Here is a 26,491-nt window from a genome sequence, read left to right on the forward strand (position 1 = left end):
GGAACTGCCATACCATTTTCCACTATTATTCTAATGGTGCAGTTCTACTATTTTATAATCCCCTCAACAACACACAAACGTCCCAATTTCTCCACATACTTAGTAACACTTATATTCTGTTATTTTATAAGTTATCATCCTAGTGGGTACGAGGTGATACCTCATTGTGGTTTTGATTTGCATTTCTCTGATTAGTGATTTTGATCATCTTTGCATATGCTTACAGACCATTTATATGTTTGGAGAAATAATTATTTAAGTCCTTTGCCCTTTTTTTTTTAATTTTATTTAAGAAAAAATTTTTTTAATTTTTTAACGGTTTTAGTCATTTTTAAGAGACACAGAGACAGAGTGTGAGCAGGGGAGGGGCAGAGAGAGAGGGAGACAGAATCCGAAGCAGGCCCTAGGCTCTGAGCTGTCAGTACAGAGCCCGATGTGGGGCTCAAACCCATGAACCATGAAATCATGACCCAAATCGAAATCGGACACTCAACTGAATGGGCCACCCAGATGCTCCTAAGAACATTTTATTTTAATGTTTATTTGTTTTTGAGAGAGAAAGAGAGCTGTCAGCACAGAGCTGGACCTGGGGCTGGAACTCACAAACCATGAGATCATGACCTGAGCCAAAATCAGATGCTTAACAAACTGAGCCACCCAGGTGCACCATTGAAGACTTAATTTAAATTTAAGTTAGTTAATATATAGTGTCATATTGGTTTAAGGAGTAGAATTTTATTCATTACTTATATATAACACCCAGTGTTCATCACAAGTGCCCTCTTTAATGCCCATCATCCATTTTTCCAATCCCCACACCCACTCCAGCAACTGTTAGTTTGTTTTCTGTAGTTAAGAGTCTCTTTTGGTTTGCTTCCCTCTGTTTTTATCTTAATTTATTTTTCTTTCCCTTCCCTTATGTTCATCTGTTTGGTTTCTTAAATTGCATGTATGAATGAAATCAGAAGGTATTTGTCTTTCTCTGATTGATTTTGTTTAGCATAATACACTGTGGTCCCATCCACGTTGTTGCAAATGGCAAGATTTCATTCTTTTTGATTGTGGGGTAATAATCCGTTGTATATATATACCACATCTTTATCCATTCATCAGTTGATGGACATTTGGGCTCTTTGCATAATTTGGCTATTGTTGATAGTGCCACTATAAATATTGGGGTGCATGTGCCCCTTCCAATCAGCATTTTTGTATCCTTTGGATAAATATCTAGTAGTGCAATTGATGGATCCTAGGGTAGTTCTATTTTTAACTTTTTGAGGAACCTCCATGTTTTCCTGAGTGGCTGCACCAGTTTGCATTTACACCAACAGTGTCAGAGGGTTACTCTTTCTCTGCATCCTCACCAGTGTCTGTTGTTTCCTGAGTTGTTAACTTTAGCCTTTTTGATAGGTGTGTCTCATTGTGGTTTTGATTTGTATTTCCCTGATGATGAGTGATGTTGAGCATTTTTTTCATGTGTCTTTTAGCCATTTGTAGGTCTTCTTTGGAGAAATGTCTGTTCATGTCTTCTGCCCATTTCTTAACTGGATTATTTATTTTTGGGGGTATTGAGTTTGGTAAGTTCTTTATAGATTTTGAATACTAGCCATTTATCCAGTATGTCATTTGCAGATATCTTCTCCCACTCTGTAGGCTGCCTTTTAGTATTGTTGATTGTTTCCCCTTTGCAGTGCAGAATCTTTTTATCTTGATGAAGTTCCAGTACTTCATTTTTGCTTTTGTTTTCCTTGCCCCTGGCCACGTGTCTAGTGAGAACTTGCTCTGGCCAAGGTCAAAGAGGTTGCCGTCTGTGTTCTCCTCTAGGATTTTGGTGGTTTCCTGTCTCACATTTTGAGTTTATTTTTGTGTATGCTGTAAGAAAGTGGTCCAGTTTCATTCTTCTGTATGTTGCTGTCCAATTTTCCCAACACCCTTTGTTGAAGAGACTGTCTTTTTTTCCATTGGATATTGTTTCCTGCTCTGTTGGAAATTTGTTGACCATATAGTTGTGGGTCCATTTTGGATTCTGTATTCTGTTTCATTGATCTATGGGTCTGTTTTTGTGCCAGTACCATCCTGTCTTGATGATTACAGCTTTACAAAGCTGTATTACAGCTGTATTACAACAACAGCTGTATTACAATACATCCTGAAGTCCGGGATTGTGATGCCTCCCACTTTGTTTTTCTTTTTCAACATTACTTTGACTATTCAGGGTCTTTTTTGGTTCCATACAAATTTTAGAATTATTTGTTCTAGCTCTGTGAAGAATGCTGGTGTTATTTTGATAGGGATTGCATTGAATGTGTAGACTGCTTTGGGTAGTATAGACATTTTAACGATTTTTTCTTCCAATCCATGAGCGTGGAATGTTTTTCCATTTCTTTGTGTCTTCTTCAATTTCTTTCATAAGCTTTCTATAGTTTTCAGCATACGCATCTTTTACCTCTTTGGTTAGGTTTATTCTTAGGTATTTTATGGTTTTTGGTGCCATTGTAAATGGTATCAATTCCTTGATTTCTCTTTCTGCTGCTTCATTATTGAATAGAAATGCAACTGATTTCTGTACATTGATTTTATATGCTGTAACTTTGAATTCATGTACAGTTTTAGCAGTTTTTTGGTAGAGTCTTTCGGTTTTCCACAGAGTATCATGTCATCTGTGAAGAGTGAAAGTTTTACTTTTTATTTGCTGATTTGGATGCCCTTTATTTATTTTTGTTGCCTGTTTGCTGAGGCTAGGACTTCCAGTACTATGTTGAACAACTGTGGTGAGAGTGGACAACCCCTGTTCTGTTCCTCACCTTAGGGGAAAAGCTCTCTATTTTTCCCCATTGAGGACTATATTAGCTGTGGGTCTTTCTTATAAGTCCTTTATGATCTCGAGGTATGATCCTTCTATCCCTACTTTCTTGTCGGTTTTTATCAAGAAAGGATGCTGTATTTTATCAAATGCTTTTTCTGCATCTACTGAGAGGATCATATGGTTCTTATCCTTTCTTTTATTAATATGGTATATCACATTGATTGATTTGTGGATATTGAGCCACTTCTGCAGCCCAGGAATAAATCCCTCTTGATCATGGTGAATAATTCTTTTACTATAGTGTTGGGTTTGATTTGTTAGTATCTTGTTGAGAATTTTTACATCCATGTTCATCAGGGATATTGGTCTGTAATTCTCCTTTTTAGTGGGGTCTTTGTCTGGTTTTGGAATCAAGGCAATGGCCTCACAGAATGATTTTGGAAGTTTTCCTTCCATTTCTGTTTTTTGGAACAGTCTCAGAAGAATCGGTATTAGTTCTTCTCTAAATGTTTCTTTGTCTATTTCTTAATCAGTTGCTTTTTGTTGTTGTAGCAGTTTTTTACGTAGTTAACTCCTTAATTAGATACATGATTTGCAAACATTTTCTCCCATTCTGGAGGTTTCCTTTTTGCTCTGTTGATTGTTTCCCTTACATGAAGGTTTTTAAGTTTAATATAGTCCATTAGTCTATTTTTGCCTTTTGTGTCCTTTGAGTTAAATTTTGTATGTGGTATAAGATGAAGGTACAATTTCTCTCTTGCATGTGATTATCTAGTTTTCCCAGCACAGTTTGCTGAAGAGACTATGCTTTATTCCATTGAGTGGGTTTAGCACCTGTATTAAAAATCATTTGACCATATATGCAAAGGTTTATTTCTGTATTCTCTGTTCTTTTCTATTGATCTTTGTCTTTATTCCAGTCTCACCATGTTCTGATTACTGTAGCTTTATAAAGTGTTTTGAAATCAGGAAGAATGAGTTTTCTGTTCTTTTTCAAAATTGTTTTTTCTATTTCATGTCCTCTGAGATTACATATGAATTTTAGGATGGAGTTTTCTATTTCTGCAAAAAAAATGCCATGGAGATATTGGTAGTGATTTTGTTGAGTCTGTATACTGATTGGAGTAGTGTGTACTCCTTGACAGTGTTAAGTGTTCCAATTCATGAATATAGGATATCTTTCCTTTTACTTGTGTCTTTTTAAGTTTGCTTCTGCAGTGTTTTGTAGTTTGCAGTGTACACTCATTTCTTTTTGTTTAGGCTTATTCCTAAATATTTTGATACTATTTCAAATGGAATTATTTTCTTAATTTCTTCAGGTTATTCATTGTTAGTTATAGAAACACAACTGATTTTTTGTGTGTGGCTTTTGTATTCTCCAACTTTGCTGAATTCATTTATTAGTGTTAACATCTCTGTGAAAATCCTGACTTCTTTTTATTAGGGTTTTCTGTATATAAGTTCATGTTATCTGTGAACAGACATAATTTTACTTTTTACCTTCCTAATTTGAGTGTCTATTCATTTCCATTCCTTTTCCTTGCTTAATTTCTCCAGCTAGGACTTCCAGTAGTATGTTGAATAGAAGTGGCAAGAGCAGGCATCCTTGCCTTATTTCTGATCTTAGAGTTTTCAGTCTTTCATCATTGGGTATGATGTCAGTTGTGGGCTTTCCATTAATGGCTTTTTAAAATGTTGAGGTAGTTTCCTTTTAATACTAGTTTTTGAGCATTTTTATCACGAAAGTGTATTAAGTCTTGTCAAATGCTTTTTCTGCATCAGTTGAGATGATACATGATTTTTTCCTTCTTTCTGTTACTGTGGCATATTATGTTAATCACTTTTCATATGTTGATCTTGACTTTCCAGGATCAAATCTCACTTGGTTTTAGTGTATATACCTTTTAATGTGCTGTTGAATTCACTTTGCTAGTATTTTGCTGAGGAATTTTACATTGATGTTCATTAGGAATATTGGTATGGGTTGCAGTTTTTGTGTAGTGTCTTTGTCTAGCTTTGGGATAAGGTAATTCTTTTTTAATTTTTTTTAATGTTTGTTTGTTTGTTTGTTTTTGAGAGAGAGAGAGACAGAGTCTGAGTGAGGGAAGAGCAGAGAGAGAGGGAAACACAGAATCCAAAGCAGGCTCTAGGCTCTGAACTACCAGCACAGAGCCCGACGCGGGGCTGGAACTCATAAACCACTCATGAATTGTGAGATCGTGACATGAGCCAAGTCGTAAGCTTAACCTACTGAAGCCACCCAGGAGCCCCTGGATAAGGGTAATTCTGAACTTACAGAATGAACTTGAAAGTGTTCCCTCTTTGTAAACTTTTTTTGAGGAGTGTCAGGAGGATTCGTGGTAATTTTTCTTTAAGATTTGGTAGAATGCTCCATTGATGCCATCTGGTTGGTCCTGGGCTTTTCTTTCTTGAGAGTTTTTAAATTAATGATTCATTCTTTTACTGTTACTGATCTGTTAAGATTTTCTATTTCTTCAAGATAATTCAGCCTTGGTTATGTTGTGTATTTGTAGAAATTTATGCATATTTTCCTAAGTTAACCATTTTGTTGGCCTAATAGTTGTTCATGGTATTCTCTTAAAATCCTTTTTTTCTGTGGCATTAGTTATACTGTCCTTGATTTCATTTCTGATTTTCATTGAGTTCTTTTGCTTGTGTGTGCACCCTCGTTTGCTGTTGCTTTCTCTCATGTAGTTAATCCAGTTTAAAGCTTTGTTAACTTTGTTGATCTTGTCAAAAAAGCAACTCTTAGTTTCACTGATTTTTTTCCTTTTGTTCTATTCTTCATTTCTGCTCTAATGTTTTTGGTTTATCATTATGTCCTCCTTTGTCTCTTAGAACAGATTTTGATTTAAAATCTATTATTTTCTTATAGCTTTGGATTTAGTTTTTCTAGTTTCTTCAGGTGTACGGTTAGGTTATTGATTTGAGATCTTTCTTCTTTTTAAATGTACTCATTTACTGCTCTAATGTGCCTTCTTAGCATTGCCTTTGCTCATAAGTACTTCATAAGTTTTGATATGTTGTATTTTCATTTCCATTTGTCTTTAGGTATTTCTAATTTACTTTGTGACTTCTTTTACCCATTGGTTGTTTAAGAGTGTGTTGTTTAATTTCCACACAAGTGTAGACTTTCTGGTTTTCCTTGCATTTCATTCCATTGTGAGCAGAAAAGATAACTTTGTTAATTTGTTAAGACTTGTTTTGTGTCCTAACCTGTGGTCTGTCCTGGAGAATGTTCCATGTGCACTTGAGAGGCATGTATATTTTGCTGTTGTTGGGTGGAGTGCTCTGTATATGTCTGTTAGTTTTAATTAGTCTATAGTGTTATTGAAATCATATTTTCTTATTGATCTTCTGTCTCATTATTTTATCCATTTTTGAAAATGGAGTATCGAAGTCTGTTGTGTTGCTATTTTCCTTTCAATTCTTTCCATTTGCTTCATATATTTAGGAGTTCTGAGGTTTGGTGCATAAATATTTATAACTGTTAGATGTTTTTGGTTTATCATGCCCTCTTTTGTCTCTTGCAACAGATTTTGATTTAAAGTCTGTTTTGTCTGATATTCATAAAACCATTTCTCCTGTCTTTTGGTTACCACTTTTATGGGCCGTTTTCCAACCTTTCATTCTTAGCCTGTGTTTGTTCTTAGCTCTAAAGTGAGACTCTTGTAGACAGCATATAGTTAGATCCTGTGGTTTTAATTCATTCAGATCTTTTGATTGGGGAGCTTAATCCATTTGCATCTTTTAAAAAGATTTCATTTTTTTTAGAGCGGTTTCAGGTTCACAGCAAATTTTATAGGAAGTTACAGAGATTTCCCAGATGACCCCAGCTCCTACACATGCATAGCCTCCATTATTAACATCCCCCACTGGAGTCATACATCTGTTACAATTGTTGAACTTACACAGACATATCATAATCACCCAAAGCCCATTTTTTGCATTAGGGTTCATTCTTGGTCTTATACATTCTATAGGTTTGGGCAAATGTATAATGACATGTATCCACTATTAAAGTATCAGTATTTTCACTGCCTTAAAAATCCTGTATTCTGCCTCTTTATCCCTTCCCTCACCCCCCACCTCCAGCTTCTGGCAACTACTGATTTTTTTTTTTTTTACTGTCTTCATCATTTTGCCTTTGCCAGAATGTAATATAGTTGGAATTGTATGGTATGCAATTTTTCAGATTGTCCTCTTTTACTTAGTAATATGCATTTTAAGATTTCTCCATGAGTTTTCATGGCTTGGTAGCTCATCTCTTTTTATCACTGAATAATATTCTGTTGTTTGCATATAGCACAGTTTATCCATTTACCTAACGAAGGACATCTGGATTTCTTCCAAGTTTTGGCAGTTATGAATAAAGCTGCTGTATACATCTGTTTACCGATATACATATGCAGATATATAAGCACATCTGTGTTCAGGTTTTGTGTAGATCCATTTACATTTAAAGTAATTATCGATAGGGAAGGACTTAAAATTATTGTATATCTTCCAGCTTTTTTTGTCCCTCCCTTACTTTCTCACTGCTTTCCTTTGTGTTGTGTTTTATTTTTTATAAATATTGTTCCCCCCAACCCTTATCCGTGGAGGATGCATTCCAAGACCCCTGGTGGATGCCTGATACTGTGCATAGTACTGAACCCTGTATATACTATGTTTTTTCCTATACATACATACCTATGATAAAAACTAATTTGTAAATTAGGCACAGTAAGAGATTAACAACAACAATAAAGTAGAACAATTATAACAATATACTATAACAAAAGTTGTGTGAATGTGGTCTGTCTTTCAAAAAGTCTTTATTGTTATTGTACTCTCACCCTTGTTCTCCTGCTAATGTGAGATAATCAAATGCCTGTGCCATGAAATGAAGTGAGGTGAATGACATAGGCATTGAGACATAGCATTAAGCTACTGTTGATCTTCTGACATGAGGGAGGATCATCTGCTTCCATACTGCAGTTGACCACAGGTAACTGAAACCACAGAAAGCAGAATTTAGAGAGGGACTACTATAGTGATAATGCTTTGATATCTTTCTTACTTCCTTTAGTTTATAATCTGTAGGTACTTTCTTTGCAGTGATCATGCAATTACATCTTAATTACGTCTTAATTAAAAACATCTTAAAGTGATAGCATTGTTTTTTATTTTTATTTAAAAAAATTTTTTATTGATTATTTATTTTTGAGACAGAGACAGAGCATGAGTGGAGGAGGGTAGAGAGAGAGAGGGAGACAAAATCCAAAGCAGTCTCCAGGCTCTGAGCCATCAGCACAGAGCCTGACGTGGGGCTCGAACTCAGGAGCTGTGAGATCATGACCTGAGCTAAAGTCGGACACCCAACTGACTGAGCCACCCAGGTGCCCCGATAGCACTGTTTTTTAAACTATTAATTTTTTTTTATTTTTTAATTTTATTTTTTATTATTTTAAATGTACATCCAAATTAGTTAGCATATAGTGCAACGATTTCAGGAGTAGATTCCTTAGTGCCCCTTACCCATTTAGCCCATCCCCCCACCCCCACAACCCCTGCTGTAACCCTCAGTTTGTTCTCCATATTTATGAGTCTCTTACGTTTTGTCCCCCTCCCTGTTTTTATATTATTTTTGTTTCCCTTCCCTCATGTTCATCTGTTTTATCTCTTAAAGTCCTCTTACGAGTGAAGTCATATGATTTTTGTCTTCCTCTGACTAATTTCACTTAGCATAATACCCTCTAGTTCCATCTACATAGTTGCAAATGGCAAGATTTCATTCTTTTTGATTGCCAAGTAATAGTCCATTGTGTGTGTGTGTGTGTGTGTGTGTGTGTGTGTATATTTGTGTGTGTGTGTGTGTGTGTGTGTGTGTGTGTGTATATGTGTGTGTGTGTATACCACGTCTTCTTTATCCATTCATCCATCGATGGACATTTGGGCTCTTTCCATACTTTGACTGTTGTTGATAGTGCTGCTATAAACACGGGGGTGCATGTGTCCCTTTGAAACAGCACACCTGTATCCCTTAGATAAATGCCTAGTAGTGCATTTGCTGGGTCATAGGGTAGTTCTATTTTTAGTTTTTTGAGGAACCTCCATACTGTTTTCCAGAGTGGCTGCACCAGCTTACATTCCCATAAACTATTTAAATCACATACAGAAACTACTTTACAACTCCACCCTCTGCTTCATGTTATTAATGTCACAAATTACATATTTACATATTGTATACCCATTAACATAGACTTACGCAATTTTATGTTTTTGTCATTAAAATTCTATGCACCAGATTTAGAGTGTACATGTTACTATATTTGTTCATGTATTTACCTTTACCAGAGACCATTATATTTTTATGCGGTTTTATGTTGCTGTCTACTGTCCTTTCATTTCAACTTGAAGGACTTCCTCTGGCATATCTTGTAGAACAGATCTAATTGCAATGCACTAGCTTCAGTTTATCATTTTAATTCCTCAGCTTTAGTTTATTAGTTTAGCCTCTCAGCTATAATTTATTTGGGAAAGTCTTTTTTTTTTTTTTTTTTTAAGTGTATTTATTTTGAGTGAGAGAAAGCATGAGTGGGGCAGGGGCAGAGAAAGAGCCAAGCAGACTCTTGCACTGTCTGTGCAGAGAGAAGAAAGGGACAGAAGAAAAAGACACGGGCGTGAACTCATGAGCTGCAAGATCATGACCTGAGCCAAAATCAAGACTCAGTCCCTTAACTGACTGAGCCACCCTTGTGCCCCTATTGGGGAAAGTCTTAACTCCGCCGCCCCCGCCCCCCCCCCACTTTTTTTTTGCTTGATACATTATGCTTGGTTGAAAGCTTTTTTTGTTTGTTTTGGTTTTTTCTTTCAGCATTTTAAATATATCATCTCATTCCTTCTGCCCTGTATAGTGTCTGCTGAGTAATCTTACAACCTTATGGAAGCTTCCTTGTATGTGATGAATTTAATTGTTTTTGCTGCTTTTAAGATTGTCTTTGACTTTAGATAAAGTTTGATTAAAATGTGTCTCAGTGTAGTTTTCTTTGGAGTTATCCTAGTTGAAACATTTTGAGCTTCTTTAATCTGTGAGTCTATTTCTTTCCTCAGATTTAAGAAGTTATCAGCTACTTTTTTTTCAAATAAGGCTCTCTGTCCCTTTCTTCTCTCTCCTGTGACATTCCCATAATGGCAAAGCTTGGTCAACTTAGTAGTTCCTTGGGTTCTTTTCATTTTTCTATATATTTTTTGCTCCTCTGACTCCAATTTCAGATGATCTGCCTTCAAGTTCACCAATTCTTCTGCCTGTTCAGTTCTGATGTTGAGCCCTTCTAGTGAAATTTCCCTTTTAGTTTTTTGTACTTTTCAGCTCCAGAATGTGTCTTTTTGTAGTTTCTGTCTCTTTGCTGATATTCTCATTTTCCTGTTTTCTTTTAGTTGTTTGTGTTCTCTTTTAGTTCTTTGAGCATTTTTATGATTTATTTAAAATTTTTTGTCTGATACCTTATAGATGTGTGGTACTTTAAGTAGGTCTGTAAGGTCTGTTTCTGGAGTGTTATTTTGTTCCTTTAATTGAGCCAAGTATATCTGTTTCTGTGTGTGTGTGTGTGTGTGTGTGTGTGTGTGTACTTTGTTTTGTTTTTGGCTGGGATATAGGCATTTGAAAAACAGCTGCCTATCCCAGTCTTTGTATACTGGATTTCTGCATAGGAATATCTTCACTAATTAGCCTGACTGGAGGTTCTAGGACTTCCCAAACCTTTTGTGATTTTAGCCCACCCTGGCATTTGCCTGCAGAAATGCAACTCTAGGGTGCTGCTTTTGTGTTGTTTGCAGCATCTTCCAGCTCTGTTTCCAGTCCTTGCAGAGCTTTGAGTCAGGCAAAACAGAAACCAGTCCTTCAGGCAGCCCTCAGGCAAGCCAGAATGTAGGACATTTAGTCTCTTTGTGTTCCTGAAGGAAAAACCTTGGCATGGGGTTTTTTTCCCTGGGTCTTCCACACTATGCTGTGTAGGGGAAGTAGCATGAATGGGTGCACCAAACACTATAAGTTTTCCTACATGTTTTACTATTATCATGTCTTGTTTATCATGTTATCATGTATGGGTGCTATAGCTTTTACCTATTCTCTAGAGTTCATCCCAGTATTTTGGTCCATGTATTGTTAACTCAGTGCCTTTACGGGAGAAGGAAGGCCTATATCTACTAGTCTGCCAATTTGTTGTCATTCTCCCTAGTATCACTTTTTGAAGTATAAATTCTGCCAGATAATGGTTCTCTTCATAAGACATGAAATTAAAAGGGAGTTGCAGTATTTTGGACTTGGGTAAGGCATTTGGTTTTCTCCTTTGTAAGGTCTACAGATGGAGAAAATGAGGTCTAAAGCAGTAATATTTAAACATTAAAGTTTATGTGATCTTTTATATTGAAATAAAGAAATAAGGTAATGGAACAGTTACATATCTATCCTCCCAGACAAGATTAAGGTTTCTTTTAAGGTTTTCAGGGCACTCCACAAATATTTATTGTTTAAGATACTATGTAGTTGGCATACAAAATGTATATAAGATATAATACATGTATATAAGATATAATACATGTATATAGATGTATATAAGATGTAATTCTATGCTTAATGCTTAAAAAACTAAATAATGGTATAGGACCTAAGTAGCAAATACAAAAGTATAAGAACTATCACTATGAGTTCTGCAGAAGCAGAAATGACGGTGAGCTAAAATGGACAGAGTTTGCTTCTATAGAGTTTGGGCTGGACCTTGAATGGGTAGGATCATATCTTAGTATCTGTTTTGGAGAAAACATACCACATGTCCAGAAGTGGGCATGTATAGGCAGTATTGTTTGTACTAGCAAAAATGAGAAATAATCTAAATGGTCATCAAGAAAAAGAGAATAATAAACTAAACTATTCTGTGTCTACTATGAAATAATATGTAGCAATAGTAGAGATCCATATATTCCAACAAAATTTTCTGAGTAAATTGTTGAACTTTTAAAAGCTGATATTTTAGTTTGTTTAGGCCACTATGACAAAATACCAGACTGGGTAGTTTATAAACAATTGAATTTTATTTCTCACTGTTCTGGAAGCTGGAAGTCTGAGATCAGGGTGCTAGTGTAGCATGAGGACCCTCTCCCAGGTTGCAGACTATTCGTTGTGTCCTCACATGTTGGAAGGGGCTAGGGAGCTCTATGGGATCTCTTTTACAAGAACATTAACCCCACCCGATGAGTGTAGTACCTCCCAGAGGCACCACCTCTTAATATCACATTGGGCTTTAGGATTTCAACATATAAATTTTGGGAGGACGCAAACATTCAGACCATAGTAAAGGAAGTTTTAAATAATATGTGTACTATCATATTAGTTAAGAAACCAAGCTAACCTGAAGATAATACTGCATAATTTTTTTAATGTTTTTTATTTATTTTGAGAGAGAGCAAGTGTGCGTGCATGAGCACAAGGGTGGGGAGAGAGGTAGAGGGAAGAGGAGAGAAAGAATCCAAGCAGGCTCTGCACTGTCAGCACAAAGCCCGATGCAGGGCTCTTACCTCATGAACCATAAGATCATGACCAGATGTTTAACTGACTGAGCCACCCAGGCACCCCAATACAGCATATTTTTTTTATAGGTAAATAGTATATAACCTCATTGTAAAGGAAGGATAAATGAATAACAGTGGTTACAACAATTAAGCATTCATAAATTACTTACATATTTAAAGATCAAGAAAAATCCCAGATGAAAATCAATCAAAACAGTAGTAGTTACTTCTGTATGGTGATATTTTGAACAAAGTTTTCTTACTTTTTATATTTTACTCTATTTTCTGAATTTTCACAGGAAATATTTTATTCAAAAATACTAAATTATAAAGTCTTTCATAAATGGGAGATAAGCAATTGACAAATGGTTAATAAAATTAATTCTTGGGGCGCCTGGGTGGCGCAGTCGGTTAAGCGTCCGACTTCAGCCAGGTCACGATCTCGCGGTCCGTGAGTTCGAGCCCCGTGTCAGGCTCTGGGCTGATGGCTCGGAGCCTGGAGCCTGTTTCCGATTCTGTGTCTCCCTCTCTCTCTGCCCCTCCCCCGTTCATGCTCTGTCTCTCTCTGTCCCAAAAATAAATTTAAAAAAAACGTTTAAAAAAAAATTATAAAAAAAAAATAAATAAAATTAATTCTTACAAAAGTGGAATAGAAGAGTAAGTAGAATTTAATTAGGTGGAAATATCAGGGACTTTGGGGGTATGGGAGATGGTTGAGGGACAGAGTGGGAGACCCAGAATGTCTTAGAAACTTTTGAAGTTGTGTAGAGCCATTGAACACTGCCTTATATTTTTAAGCCATTTATTCAATAAATATTTAAGGACCTAATAGCTGCCAGAATACCCCTATGAGCATATTAGGGTCCTTGCCTCTAAGAAACTTCTGTTTTGATGAGGCGGATGCAGACAAACAGATTGTAATACAGCAGTCCCCCTTATCCATGGCTTTGCTTTTTACTGCAGCCCAGAAGCAGATGATCCTTCTGACATATGGTCAGAAGGTCAGTAGTAGCTTAATGCAATGTCTACATCATTCACTTCATTTCATCTCATCATGTATACATTGTATCATCTCACATCATCACAAAAGGAAGGTACAATAATATATTTTGAAAGAGCACATTCACATAATTTTTATTACAGTATATAGTTATAATTATTCTATTTTATTAATGGCTATTGTTATTTTGTGTGTGTGTGTGTGAGAGAGAGAGAGAGAGAGAGAGCGAGCGCGCGCACGAGTGGGGTAGGGGCAGGGAAGGAGAGAGAGAGAGAACCCTAAGCAGGCTCCATACTGTCAGAGCAGAGCCCAACACAGGGCTTGATTGTGACCTGACCTGAAATCACGAGGCAGATGCTTAACTGACTGAGCCACCCATGTGCCCCTATTGTTGTTAATTTCTAGCTGTGCCTAATTTATACATTAAATTTTATCATAAGTATGTAGTTTAGGAAAATACACAGCATGTATAAGGTTCAGTACTTATCCATGGTTTTAGGCATCCACTGAAGGTCTTGGATGTATCCTCCACAGATAAGGGAGGATTACTCTACAGTGCAGTAAGGAAGAATCAACCGATGAGGTGGATAACAGGGTTGGTGAAGGTTGAAGAGAAGGCTTTCCTAGAGGAAAGACATCTAAGTTGAGATTTGGAGTTATCAAGTTGAAAGTAGTGTGAGATGTCTGGAGAGGGAAAGCAGGGACCAGCAGTTGGAACAACTTGTAAACTGTTTGAAGGACTTGTTTCTGTAGTGTTTAATTATTCTGTACATATGATCTTACTGAGTGCTCTTTGCAACATAGTAAATAATAGCCCTGTTAGTTGTTTGGCACTTGGTTGTTAGTTGTTTGGCACATAATAAACTCTTTTCCTCTCTCGCTCTTCTACCTTTTCTTCTCTCCCTTTGCCTTGTATATATTTACTGCAGGTGATGCATGGCATGAATTTTTTTGGAGGAAATAAATGCAAATCCTAAAATATTGCTGATAGAAAAGGAGGCAACCTTAATTTAGCCTATTTGAAAGAGCCATGTTCAGTTCATCAAAATAAAAATGCTTTATGATGTGGTTGGCTTCTCTTTAAATTCAGTCATCGCAATGAGGTAGTTAATGGAATTGAATACAAGACGTATTCAAATTTTTTGATCATCAACATCTTTTAACTTCTTACCACTTTCAGAGTTATGACAGTGGCTTGGGGCTTTTATAAATAACTACACAAGTTACTTAATCTGTGTAGATGTAATGTGGTATCTGTATTGTTATCTAGTGTGGGATTGCCAAGTGAAATTAATTTTTGCAAGATACAAATCTTGTATCATTTAAGGGGGTTGAATTACCACAGTGTGTCCAAAACTAGCAGCATGATTTACTAAATTTTTTGGAAGTAGATTTCCTTCCTCCTTGCCTTAAATGCAGACAGTAACTAAGAGTCGTAACTTTACATAAAGAGTGAACCTATAACATTATTGTTTGTTAATGATGGGCTATTCCCATTTGGGCAGTTTATAGAAAAAATGGTAAACCCCAACATGAAATTTAGAAAGGAGGAATAACTTAATTTTGTTACAGTCTACACTTTAGACCAAGCAAACAAAAAAAATATTCTGAATGCTCTAGGCTAACATGTTGCCTTGTTAATGCGAAAAACTAAGTTTTACTAACCACTTGAATCACACCTCTGTGTTAACTTATGGAGTTTTTTGTTTTGTTTTTCTGCATGGGATGCCCTTCTCCTTTTTTGTCTGTTGGCAAAATTCCTCTCCAACCTTAAAGACTCCAGATTTAAGACTTTTTTTGTCCCATAAAGGTTCATTACTCCTTCCGTGTGTCATTACTGTTCTTGCTATTATAGCACTTGCCATGTTTATGACAATTGTTTAGGTTTTCTGTTTGCTTACTAAGACCTCCATAAAAGTAAAGGGTGTCATAACTGGTTTAGTGCATGAACGAAAGGGGGCTTTCTGAAATGACATGGTGTTGCATATTGAAATTTCGCCTCTTAAATTTAGGCTTAGTTTTATTGACTGGTAGCTGGCACTGTTACTTCTACTGGGTTATTACAGGACGCTGGTTAAAGCGCACTATGTTTGAACAATATAACTTATTTTATATAACACTATTATAAGAATGGACACTAAGGAGATAGGGAAAGAAACTGTAAGCATATTAAGTTGTGCCAGGCTTTAGGGAAACTCATTTAACTTAAAGTATAAAGGTGCACACTTTTTAAATAGAATAATTATTCAGTTTCCTAAAAAAGTGTACCGTATGAATATATTAAGTAGTGTTCATTTTTAGTGTGTTTTAGTTTATTAAAAAAAAGGAGGAAGCATGATGTAATGGAAAAAAGCAACATAATGAAATTTGTATTGGGGTTCTAGTTCTGACTCAAATACCAACTCTGATTTTAGGGTCAAATTTGAAAACCTCTTTGAACTTTAGTTTACTTCTCTGCAAAAGTGTAGTTTGTATTACATGGAATTCAGTAGTATACAACTTTAATATCAATTTATTTAAAAAATGGGTTTAGAATTTTAAGAATGAAGTTGCAAAAGGAGGGGCAAGTGTTTTGAATATGGAAACCAACTAAATTGGGATGATTATTTAAGTTTTATAAGTATTCATCCAAGGTATTTTGTATGTTTTTGGTTGCTGATTGTTTTGGATTTTTTTTTTAGTGATAAAGCAAATCAGAAAACAGTATAGTCCTAGTTTGGTAAAAACAAGCATATGTACGTAGGTTTATACATACACAGCAGGTTGAAGTGTAGTAGTAAGATAATTGTGGGGTTATATATGATACATAAAACAAGGAGAATAAAATATTTTTCTTGGTTTTTCTATGAAGATGCTAAAAACGAAAATAAAATACCATTTCATAAAGACTGTTTGTGGCTTTGGAAGTAGATTATTATTATTTGACAAACACATATGGAAAATGTAATGAATGGGAGCTGGGGCCAGCATGTCAAAGGCAGACTTTTTTTCTGTTTCTGAAACCTACTTAGAACTCTTACCTATGGTGGAAAGTAGAAGACAGGATTGCTTAGTGATTGATGTTCATCTCATTTTTAGTTATGATGGAAACAAGAGTTCTTAAAATGGATGTGTGGACAAGCTTTAGGGGAATCCATGGATCATTTGGAATTGTGTCAAAAACACTGTGTCTGTTCATTCATGAATTTCATGTATGTCATTCCAGTGACTGAGTTCATAGCTTTGAAGAGATCCACAAAAAGTGTGTGATCCAGAAAAGATTGATTAAGAACCCCATGGACAGTTCCTGTGTGTGTTTCCACATAGAGTATAGGAGATGGCGATTTTCAGTCACAGCTTACTGAAAATTACATTGTTTATTCAGGTCTTGGAGTAATAAGAGAATTATTGCAGTGCTGTTGCTTTTTCTCTAGGTCATACATTTTGTCTTTCTAGCTCTTCTTTCATAATCTTTGATGTTGGTCTGCTATTTTCATCTAAAATGCTGCCAGACACCTCAAAATAGATCATATGCAGAGATCTTCCCCCGAACAGTTATGTTTATTGAAGATCTTTTCAGTTTTTTGTTGTTTTATTAAGGACTGGATTGCATTCATACACTCAAATGTTTTTTTAACAGGTCTTATTGCATTTGAACAATTAATTAGAGGTTTATCTTTATTTTATTAGGCAAAAAATAAGTTCCTCGTCAAATGAAGACACCATTCTTTTAGTCTGTAAGTCTTTTTATGTGTATCTGGGAAGTTTGAGGATTTATATCCTGTTCAATTCATGATTGATATTTTTTGTGTACCTGGATGCGTAGACTTTTGACAGTTTTCTCTAATTACTTTTTCCCTTTCTTTTGGAGGTGCGGGTTAGAAAGAATCTTGCAATTCTTTGCAGTCTAGCAATTATCTGGGATTCTGGTTGATTATATCAGAAACACCTCATGTTTATCTTTGAGACAGTATGTCTTTCTGTAAGGAACTTCATTATTTCCACCCCAGTATCTCATTAGGTCTTCCTGCATTCCCAGGAGTTTTTTGAGTACTCAGTTTCATTTTGTATAGGGGGGAAAAATGGAGGTACTGGTACTCACACCATTTAAAAACACACAAAACAAAACACACAACTCAGGTTTTCTATCAGCCTACTTTCCACTTGTACTTAAATTTCAGTCAGTTTAAATATTAGGTTACGTTGCATACTCTGAGCATTACATATAAAGGAGTCTTTGCTTTCAGTCACAAAGCTTTCCTAGCTTTGGAATTTGAGAAAAAGTTTAAATATGTTCAACCCTTTTCCATTTAAGGTTTTCGGAATATAATTTTTATGTATACATTTTGGTTACAGTGACTTTTTTGGAGTTGTGGCATCCTGTTACTTGTTTGACTCCGGTACATCTTTTCTACTCCTCCTAAGGTATTATGAAATGTGTGTGTGATATTTGAGGTGAAGTTTTAAAAATTGTACATTATATTTGGTGATATTTGAAACTGGTAGTCTATGACAAGGGCATAGTTGTGAATAACCATTGTATTAAGATCTGGCTTTTCAAATTCATTTTTTACTTTTCTTGCCCAAAGGGGAAAAAAAAGGTAGTAACACTATATGGTTTCCTCATGATAATACTGAAGCTTTAGAATATTCCTGCTTTACTTATCTGAAGAGTTGAAATGCCTAACCCAGGGACTGCATGCACATAGTAGGTTCATTCCAACAAAGGCTACATGTAGCATAAGGTGTTATGCCGTTTACAGGGAATTGAGAATCACTGGAGCAGGGAAAATTAATATATGCCAACAAGTTCTGTTCTGGTCCATTTTTAAAATCATTCAAGAGTAATAATTCAGAGAGGAGCAGAAATTTTCACGAAAATGAATCTATCCTTACGTTGATTATCTGGAAGCAGAATCAAATAGGAAGAGACTGGCGAACGCTAGCAAAATATTTTTTATCTTTGCATCTGCCCTCAGGATTGCCATTTTCATACCTCTACCTACATTTATTCACTCTGAGCTGTTCGTTTTGTTATGTGTGTAGATTTTAAAAAATTACATCGTTCTTACGGGAGAATGCAGTTACCTCAGGAGGCAGCCTTCGTTTGTTTTGCTTGGTAAGGAAGTTGAAGTCACCCACGAAGTATGCCTTTCTGCACCTGACATTCCTTCCCGAGGCGAGACTCCTCCCCGTGAATAAGAGGAAAGGCTCGGCCAATTACCTAAGACAAAGCCGGACAGCTGCCGAGCCCAGCTGGGAGGAGTCTCCGGAGCTGCGCTGCTACAGTCCGGGGTTTTTTGCCACCTCCTTTCATCCCACTGGTTCACCCAGCAGATTACCTGAGGTGGAGGTTGAGAAGGGGGTGTCGCTCTTTGCGGGGGACCTCCTCCGCCGGGAGGGCTGGACGGTGGGGGGAATTGTTGCAGTTGCCAGGTTTCTGCTTGAGGCAGATGCTTCCCAACCCCGGCGCGCCACTCCTCCCCACCACACAGACCAGAACATCAGGTCCGCACGCCCCCCCCCCCCCCCGTCCCGCCCCCCACCTTTGCCGTCCCCGCCCCCGCCGGAGTCTCAGGTGGCACCGCAGCGGCATCCCGGGCTAAGGATTTGGTGGGAAGCGAAGGGGTGGTCCTTGTGTCTGGACCCCTCAGGCTGACTCACAGGAAGTGTGCTCGCCGAGCTTGGCACTGGGCGAAGCAGCTCCAGGATTCCGCCCCTCCCTGCCGCCGTCCGCCCGCCCTCTCCCTCTCCGACGTAGGCTTTGCGGTATCTCCCGATGGAACAATGAAGTGGTTCCAAGTTTGCTAAGACTCCCAGGGAAAATCTTTGGACTTCTGTGACAGTCTTCAGAATGTTTCGCCACCGAGTTTTCCAGGAAGCTGTTATTTAAAAAAAACAAACCCTTCCCTTCGTGGATTGCTTTGTCTGAAGATTACTCAGGGTGACCATGGTTCAACGCTTTAGCCTCAGGAGGCAGCTATCCAAGGTGGGTAGCTTGGGTAGCTTTGTGTGTTTGTTTAGGGGAAACTCTCCCTAGGTTCGGCGTGGTTTTCTTTTTCTCTAGAACTGTTCTGTCAAGCCTGCCTTCCTCCAGAGCCAAGGAGGGGCAGGGGGAGGAAGCGCTGCCTTTTGTTCTTTCCTCTGACAGACACAAAGGTTTCAGGCTGACTGCGCTGGCAACTCCAGATTTTGTTCTCCTAAAACCAAAGCTGTCCTCCCTGAATTTGGAGGAAGTTACAGTTTGCTTCTGAGGTACAGTTTCCAAGAGGGTGTGCGTGAAAGAGAATAGTGGATTAAAAAAGTGCATCTTTAATTAGCAATTAATCTAGCAGCTTGTTGACCAAGACGAGAAAGCCTTATTGGTGTGTGGAATCCGTCCGGTTGTACGAAATTGAGTATAAAACGAGGACAACTTCCATAAAACAGTGCAGGAAGCCAAGACCTGTGTGAAAATACTAAAATGAGCAGTTAAGAAACCCGCATACTTAATGAAGGAGTGTGTGAAAAGCAGTAACCAGTGGGCTCACAAATCAAATTTTTACAGAGTTCTGCTTGAAAAGCAGGTTTCATTTGTGCCGTTTTGAGGGAAAAGTTCTATTAACCTAAGGAAAACAAACCTAACAACAACAACAACAACAACAACAACAGGCAAAGCTCTCTTGGAAGAGGGACTGCCGATTTTCTGAGTCAGCCCTGGCCGTGGTCAACCCCCTCTTGACCAGTCAGTCATGGAGTTCTCTGTTTAGCTAGTGCAGAATCTAGTTTGGAAAGAGGTGTGCTGAGAGTTGAGCTTTATTTCAAAAATCATTCTGTTCTTGAGTCTGTTTTTAAAATGTAGCACTTGGTGGTTGAATTGTGTCACAGATCATTCCCTGCAGACAGAAGCTTAAACAAATAGTAAATCAGTAGACATTCTTCACTTTCTTGGTGGTTAGAATTGTGAAATCCTGAAATGTGTTATTATCTTAAGGGAAAACCTTTCAGTTCCTCACAGGTGACCTCAGTGTAGAATGTGTGCATTCAGGCAAAAATGAGCAAGGCTCTTGGGTCCATCCGCATGTCAAATTTCATCTCTTTTCTTGGATCGCCAAGCCTAACAAGGGACTTTTTATGAGTAGTAAAATACATTTCCCTTGCTTCTCTTCCCCTAATTCTAGGTTTCTAGGTATGTGTGTTGGGGGTGGTGGGCCAAGAAGCCTCCAGGTTTCTTGTAAACAATAAAAAGAATCACTTTTTGTTTCTCTTTGAACAACCTTTAGTTTATATATTTCCAAATTTTGTACTACATTTAAAAAACAGATGTGTAGGTTCTCAGGACAGTGATTTTTCTGCACAAGAGTGTCTGAGATAGTTCAGAGCCAGGTGATAATTTTCTAATTAGAAAATAAATTCATTCTAGGTATTTTGCTACTAATATTTCTCTCCCAATTACTTTTTGAACTGTACTCTTCTCACACTATACTATATAATATATGCTTTGCCTGGCTGTGATTTATAGAAAAGACACTTTTTGGGTAGAATTAGGAGCACATCTTCTCTGTAACATGAAGAAATAAAAGGCACATTATATAAAAAACATTCAGAGAGGTAACTACCTCTTTCAATTCCTTTTTTTTTTTTAACACCCCTCTCCTCCACTTTAAGGTGGTTTTTAGGCCCTACACTAAATGATTAGGATCAAATCTAAGGAAATTTGTTTTCTGTCACATGCCTTTAATATATAGTATATGTCCAATAATGAATATGAAAAAATAATATTCTTAATCGTTTCAGTCTACGTGGGTGCTGATATACGAAAGAGAAATTAATAGGTCAATAGTGTTCTTTTTTTTTTTTTTTTTTTAACGTTTATTTATTTTTGAGACAGAGAGAGACAGAGCATGAACAGGGAGGGGCAGAGAGAGAGTGGGAGACACAGAATCCGAAACAGGCTCCAGGCTCTGAGCTGTCAGCACAGAGCCCGACGCGGGGCTTGAACTCACGCGTGAGATCATGACCTGAGCCAAAGTCGGACGCTTAACCGACCAAGCCACCCAGGTGCCCCAATAGTGTTCTTTTTTTAATTGCAGTGAATGCACTGTACCTCTGTTCTGTCTTTTCAGTTAAACATGTTACCTGTGATCACAGGACCTGTCTTAACCCAGTGTATGGTATTTTTGGCGCACATTGAACACTGAAAGTGAAATTAGGTTGTTGTAGGTCAGAAACAGTTGAATAATGGCAATTTCATATGATTCCAACTTTAGTAATGAGTATTTTTGCCAATAAGAAATAATCTTCCACAGGTATACAGTTGTCTTAAGATGATCTCATATTTTAAAAAGCAATTTCCTATTTTAACAAAAAGAAGTACTCATGTGATCCTCTATAAATTCTGTTGGAAAATTTTTGAAAAAAAGTACTTATAAATATTTGCAGTGATTTTAAACCTATTTAGATTCTTTTTATCTTAAGTTTGACAGCCATATTTACTTACACTGGATATTTTCCCTAGATGATTCCTCTAGGCTAATGGATGTTCACATCTGAATTTGTAAAAGGAGGAAGTAAACTAAGATATAGATGAAGTAAAAATCTTCATTTTTAAAAAGGATGCTCTCTTACTCTTTTTGACTAGATCCCAGTTACCTGACTCCCAGAAGAGTTTTTTCTTTACCCTTTAGACTCTTTTCTTTTTTTTTTTTTTAATAATTTTTTTGAGTTTATTTTGAGAGAACAAGATTAGGGGAGGGGCGGAAAGACAGAGACAGACAGAATCCCAAGCAGGCTCCATCAGCACTGTCAGCCCAGAGCCCTACTTGGGGCTCAAACTCACAAACCATGAGATCGTGACCTGAGCTGAAATCAGAAGTTTGGATGCTTTAACTGAGCTATCCAGGCACCCTAGATTATTTTCTTTCTGCATAGTTTTCTCACATGTGACTTCAAAAATATTCACTAAGGAAAGCTTTTTCTTTTTGCCCTAAGTCCTCTACATGAGCTAGTCAAAATAGTCTGGAACCTGCCAGTGTGGACTTAACCATGTAATTCTCCTAATGAAACTTCAAGTTAGGTGGTATCAACTTCATTTTGTCATTAAAGAAATCGGTTTGGAGAAGCTAAAGCATTTGCCCAGATCAGCAGGAGGTGGAGTCAGGTTCAAATTTAGGTCGAATTCCAAACCGATTCTGTATCTACCTACCAACTATCTCCCTAAACTTCTGGTGTTTTAGTCAGTCTACTGTCGTGGTCACTGATGTTTCTCCATATGTTTATATATGGTGATAGAAAACAGTATAGTTAGTAACTTGGGTAACTTCCTTAGAGCAGCTCTTTCCCCTGCAGTTGAAATTAGTATCTGATGGGATTTAAATTTATCAAACTTGGTAAGTGTTTCCTGCAGTTGAAGTTTTTTCCTTTGGCTAGAAAAACATTGATTTGAACAAGACTTGATTTAATAAAGCCATATTATATATAGTTTGTAGCTCAACTGCATGCATTTATGTGAACCTTTAGACTGTACTGCCTTTTAAAAAACTTCTATTAAGAAGAAAAAGTTACTTCTGAGTTTCTATAATAATGTTTAAGAGATGAAATACTATGAGTTATACAATCAGAAGGTCTTAAGTCACTCTGGCTCTAACCACCGCTCTCCAATCTTTTAAATCAGTAATAGATGGGCAGCTGGATGGCACAGTGTGTTAAGCATCAGACTCTTGATCTTGGCTCAGATCATGGCCTCATAGCTAGTGAGTTCAAGCCCCGTATCAGCCTCTGTGCTAAATCGGTAATAGAAAATTATTTTTTTCCAGAAGCTTCAGTTTTTTAGAAGGTATGATAAAAGCTGAGGAGGCTTTGAAAATTGGTTTTAAGATAGACTATTCTAGTGAAATCTTACACCCTTTTATTTTACTTTTTTAAAAAAGTTTTTAATGTTCACTTATTTTTGAGAGAGAGACAGAGTGCAAGTGAGGGAGGGGCATAGAGAGAGGGAGACAACCTGAAGCAGGCTCCAGGCTCTGAGCTGTCATCACAAAGCCTGACACTGGGCTTGAACTAACGAACAAGATTATGGCCTGAGCTGGAGTCGGATGCTTCACCTGACGGAGTCATCCAGGCTCCCCTTTTATTTTACTTTTGAATGGTAGTGATTTTCATAAGTTCAAAAATTAAAACTTACCTGTGAAATATTGCTTCCAACTGTGTCTTTTCGGATGGTTTACATCCCTGCCACCCTAGGCAACCAGTTTCTTATTTATCCTTCCCCTATTTGTTTATGCATACATAAGAAAATATGAACATATGTTTCCTGACCCTTCTAAAATGAAAGATAAATGCTATACACTTTGTTCTAAGATAATAACTTGGGCTTTACATTTCTAGATATGGATGTAAATAGTTATCTCAGTTTGGGGTTCACATTTATTTTCACATTTTTATGGGAGGCTTAAGTTCTTTAGGACAGGTATAGCAACACAGGATGTACTTTCCATGTCAAAGATAATTAAAATAACAACAAATTAATGATGACTTGATTCTTTTTTCATTTCATACCACATTTATTTTCCTACTTGGTTTGAGTGCTTTCTCTTTCTATATTAAAATTTCTTATATGGTGAAAAACTTAGAAGATAAACAATCATATCGTTATATCTTGGTTTGGCCTGTGAAGAGATTAATATGGGTTTTTTCCTCCTGTTCTCCCATAGATTTGTTGAAATTATTTAATCCAGACTTGCAGAGCACTTGAAAATATTATTGTCTAAAATTGTTATTCTTTCCTACATTTGGTAGTGTTCTATTACTTGATATCAGTTTTGTATCCACGTAAGAAACCGAAGATTTCGGGAGGTATTGATGCTAATTTGAATTCTTAATAAAAACATTCTTTTTCAAAAGTAGTTTCTTTTGAATTTCTATCTGATTTCTTTTGGGTTTAGGACTTGATGATAATATATATGACTCAACATAATTTTTCTGTGAATGTATTCTTTTTTCTTTCTTTCTTTCTTTCTTTATTTATTTATTTATTTATTTATTTATTTATTTATTTATTTATTTTTGGGACAGAGAGAGACAGAGCATGAACGGGGGAGGGGCAGAGAGAGAGGGAGACACAGAATCGGAAACAGGCTCCAGGCACCGAGCCATCAGCCCAGAGCCTGACGCGGGGCTCGAACTCACGGACCGTGAGATCGTGACCTGGCTGAAGTCGGACGCTTAACCGACTGCGCCACCCAGGCGCCCCTCTGTGAATGTATTCTTATCAAAAGGAAGAACGATCTTTCATTTCCATCTTAATTAGGGTCTTGTAAAAGTATTTTAAAGGCTGGGGCTCCTGGGTGGCTCAGTTGGTTGAGTGTCCAACTTCAGTTTAGGTCATAATCTCATGGTTTGCGGGTTCGAGCCCCATGTCAGGCTCTGCACTGACAGCTTGGAGCCTGCTTCAGATTCTGTGTCCCCCTCTTTCTCTGGCCTTTCCCCACTTGTGTGCCTGTGTGCACTCTCTCTCAAACATTTAAAAACTATTTTGAAGGCTAACGTGGTAAATTTTATACAGATTTTACCCAGTTTTTTAAAAAAAGTATCTTTTAAAAGAACCCTTTTAATGTTAAGTACTATATGAGTACAGTGTGGTACTATATGCAGCTTGAAACCCCAAACACATAGGCAAGGGAGTCTGTACTGGATGGATGTTTTTAAGTCATGGAAATGTGCACAACATCTCTCTCTTTTTTTTTTTTAGGCCATTTTTATTTAATTTTATCTCTGTTACTTCAAACTGGTTTCATACTGGGAAATACAATGTTGGTATTTTTTATTAGCCAGCAGTTAAATGCTATATTTTCCTGTGAATTATTAACCTACTTTTAGGAGACTTAAATCAAGTAGTGGTGTCATCAGCATTGAAGGATCATTCTGATGCATTACATAACCAAACTAGGAAGACTGATACTGCTCTTCTGTTAGTGAAGTGAGATCTTTAGTGAGATCAATTCTGTATATTGTGGTTGCAGTGGGAATAGGTAAGGTATAGAGAATGGCTCTCCTATTCAAATATATTGGCAATAATCAGCTAAAACAGAAAAACTAATTTAGAAATATATGTATGGCAACTCTTTAAATTTTAAAAACTATGGTAAGTTATAGGCTGTGGATGTGGAACAGTGGAATATGCTACTGACAGAAGAGAGTTAATCTCCTTGCAAGTGTGTTGCTTTTTTTTTTAATATATTTTGTTAAGTTTATTTGTTTTCGAGAGAGACAGAGGCAGCGTGAGCAGGGGAGGGGCAGAGAGAGAGAGAGAGAGAGAGAGAGAGAGAGAGAGAATCCCAAGCAGGCTTTGCACTGTCAGGACAGAGCCAGATGCGGGACTCAAACTCAATGAAACCATAAAATCATGGCCTGAGCCGAAACCAAGAGTCGTATGCTTAACTGGCTGAGCCACCCAGATGCCTCAACTTTTTTTGTTTTTTAAGTATACAACAACTATCATTTGGTGTTGATTTGAGTTTTATTTTCCTGAGAAAGATGGATATAGTAAATGACTCAATTAGGTGATTCTTTGAGGTAGAAATGTTTACCAAGAGTTCCTAGTTTTGAAGATCAATGAGCTGATATACTTGAAAGTGCTTTGAAAACTGTAAAGTACTGTATTAATTTAAGAATTTAAGGTGATGGTATTTTCATTATTCTGTCATTCCATAAGTATTTTTTAAGTTTTGTTATTTAAGTTAAATTTTAGTTAACACACAGTACAGTACTGTTTTCAGGAGTAGAATTCAGTGATTTCTCACTTACATACAACATCCAGAGCTCATCACAACAAGTGCCCTCCTTAGTACTCACCACCCATCTAGCCCATCACCCAACCACCTCCCTCCATCAGCTCATAGTTTGTTCTCTATCATTAAGAGTCTCTTGTGGTTGGTTTCCCTCTTTTCTCTCTTCCTCCATATGTTCATCTGTTTTGTGTCTTAAATTATACATATGAGTGAAATCATGGTATTTGTCTTTCTCTGATTGACTTACTTTGTTTGGCACAATACATTCTAGCTCCATCCATGTTATTGTAAATGTCAAGATCTCGTTCTTTTTTTTTTTTTTTTTTAATTTTTTAAATGTTTGTTTATTTTTGAGAGACAGAGACA

General features: G+C 36.9%; 1 protein-coding gene across 3 annotated transcripts in view; it reads left to right on the forward strand.

Moving 5' to 3' along the window:
* TMCC1 (transmembrane and coiled-coil domain family 1) overlaps window positions 1–26,491 on the forward strand; it is a 245,733-nt gene that overhangs the window by 106,940 nt on the left and 112,302 nt on the right. Inside the window, exon 1 of one of the 3 annotated variants that reach the window (XM_058725903.1) lies at window positions 18,963–19,347. The exons of the other annotated variants lie outside the window; for them this stretch is intronic. Coding sequence (XP_058581886.1) covers window positions 19,309–19,347 — 39 coding nt within the window. The 5' untranslated portion in view covers window positions 18,963–19,308. Of the gene's footprint in view, window positions 1–18,962; window positions 19,348–26,491 lie in introns of those variants that run through there. 3 annotated transcript variants of the gene reach the window in all.

This window comes from Neofelis nebulosa, chromosome 4, assembly GCF_028018385.1.
Source record: "Neofelis nebulosa isolate mNeoNeb1 chromosome 4, mNeoNeb1.pri, whole genome shotgun sequence".
Taxonomy (NCBI): Eukaryota; Metazoa; Chordata; class Mammalia; order Carnivora; family Felidae; genus Neofelis; species Neofelis nebulosa.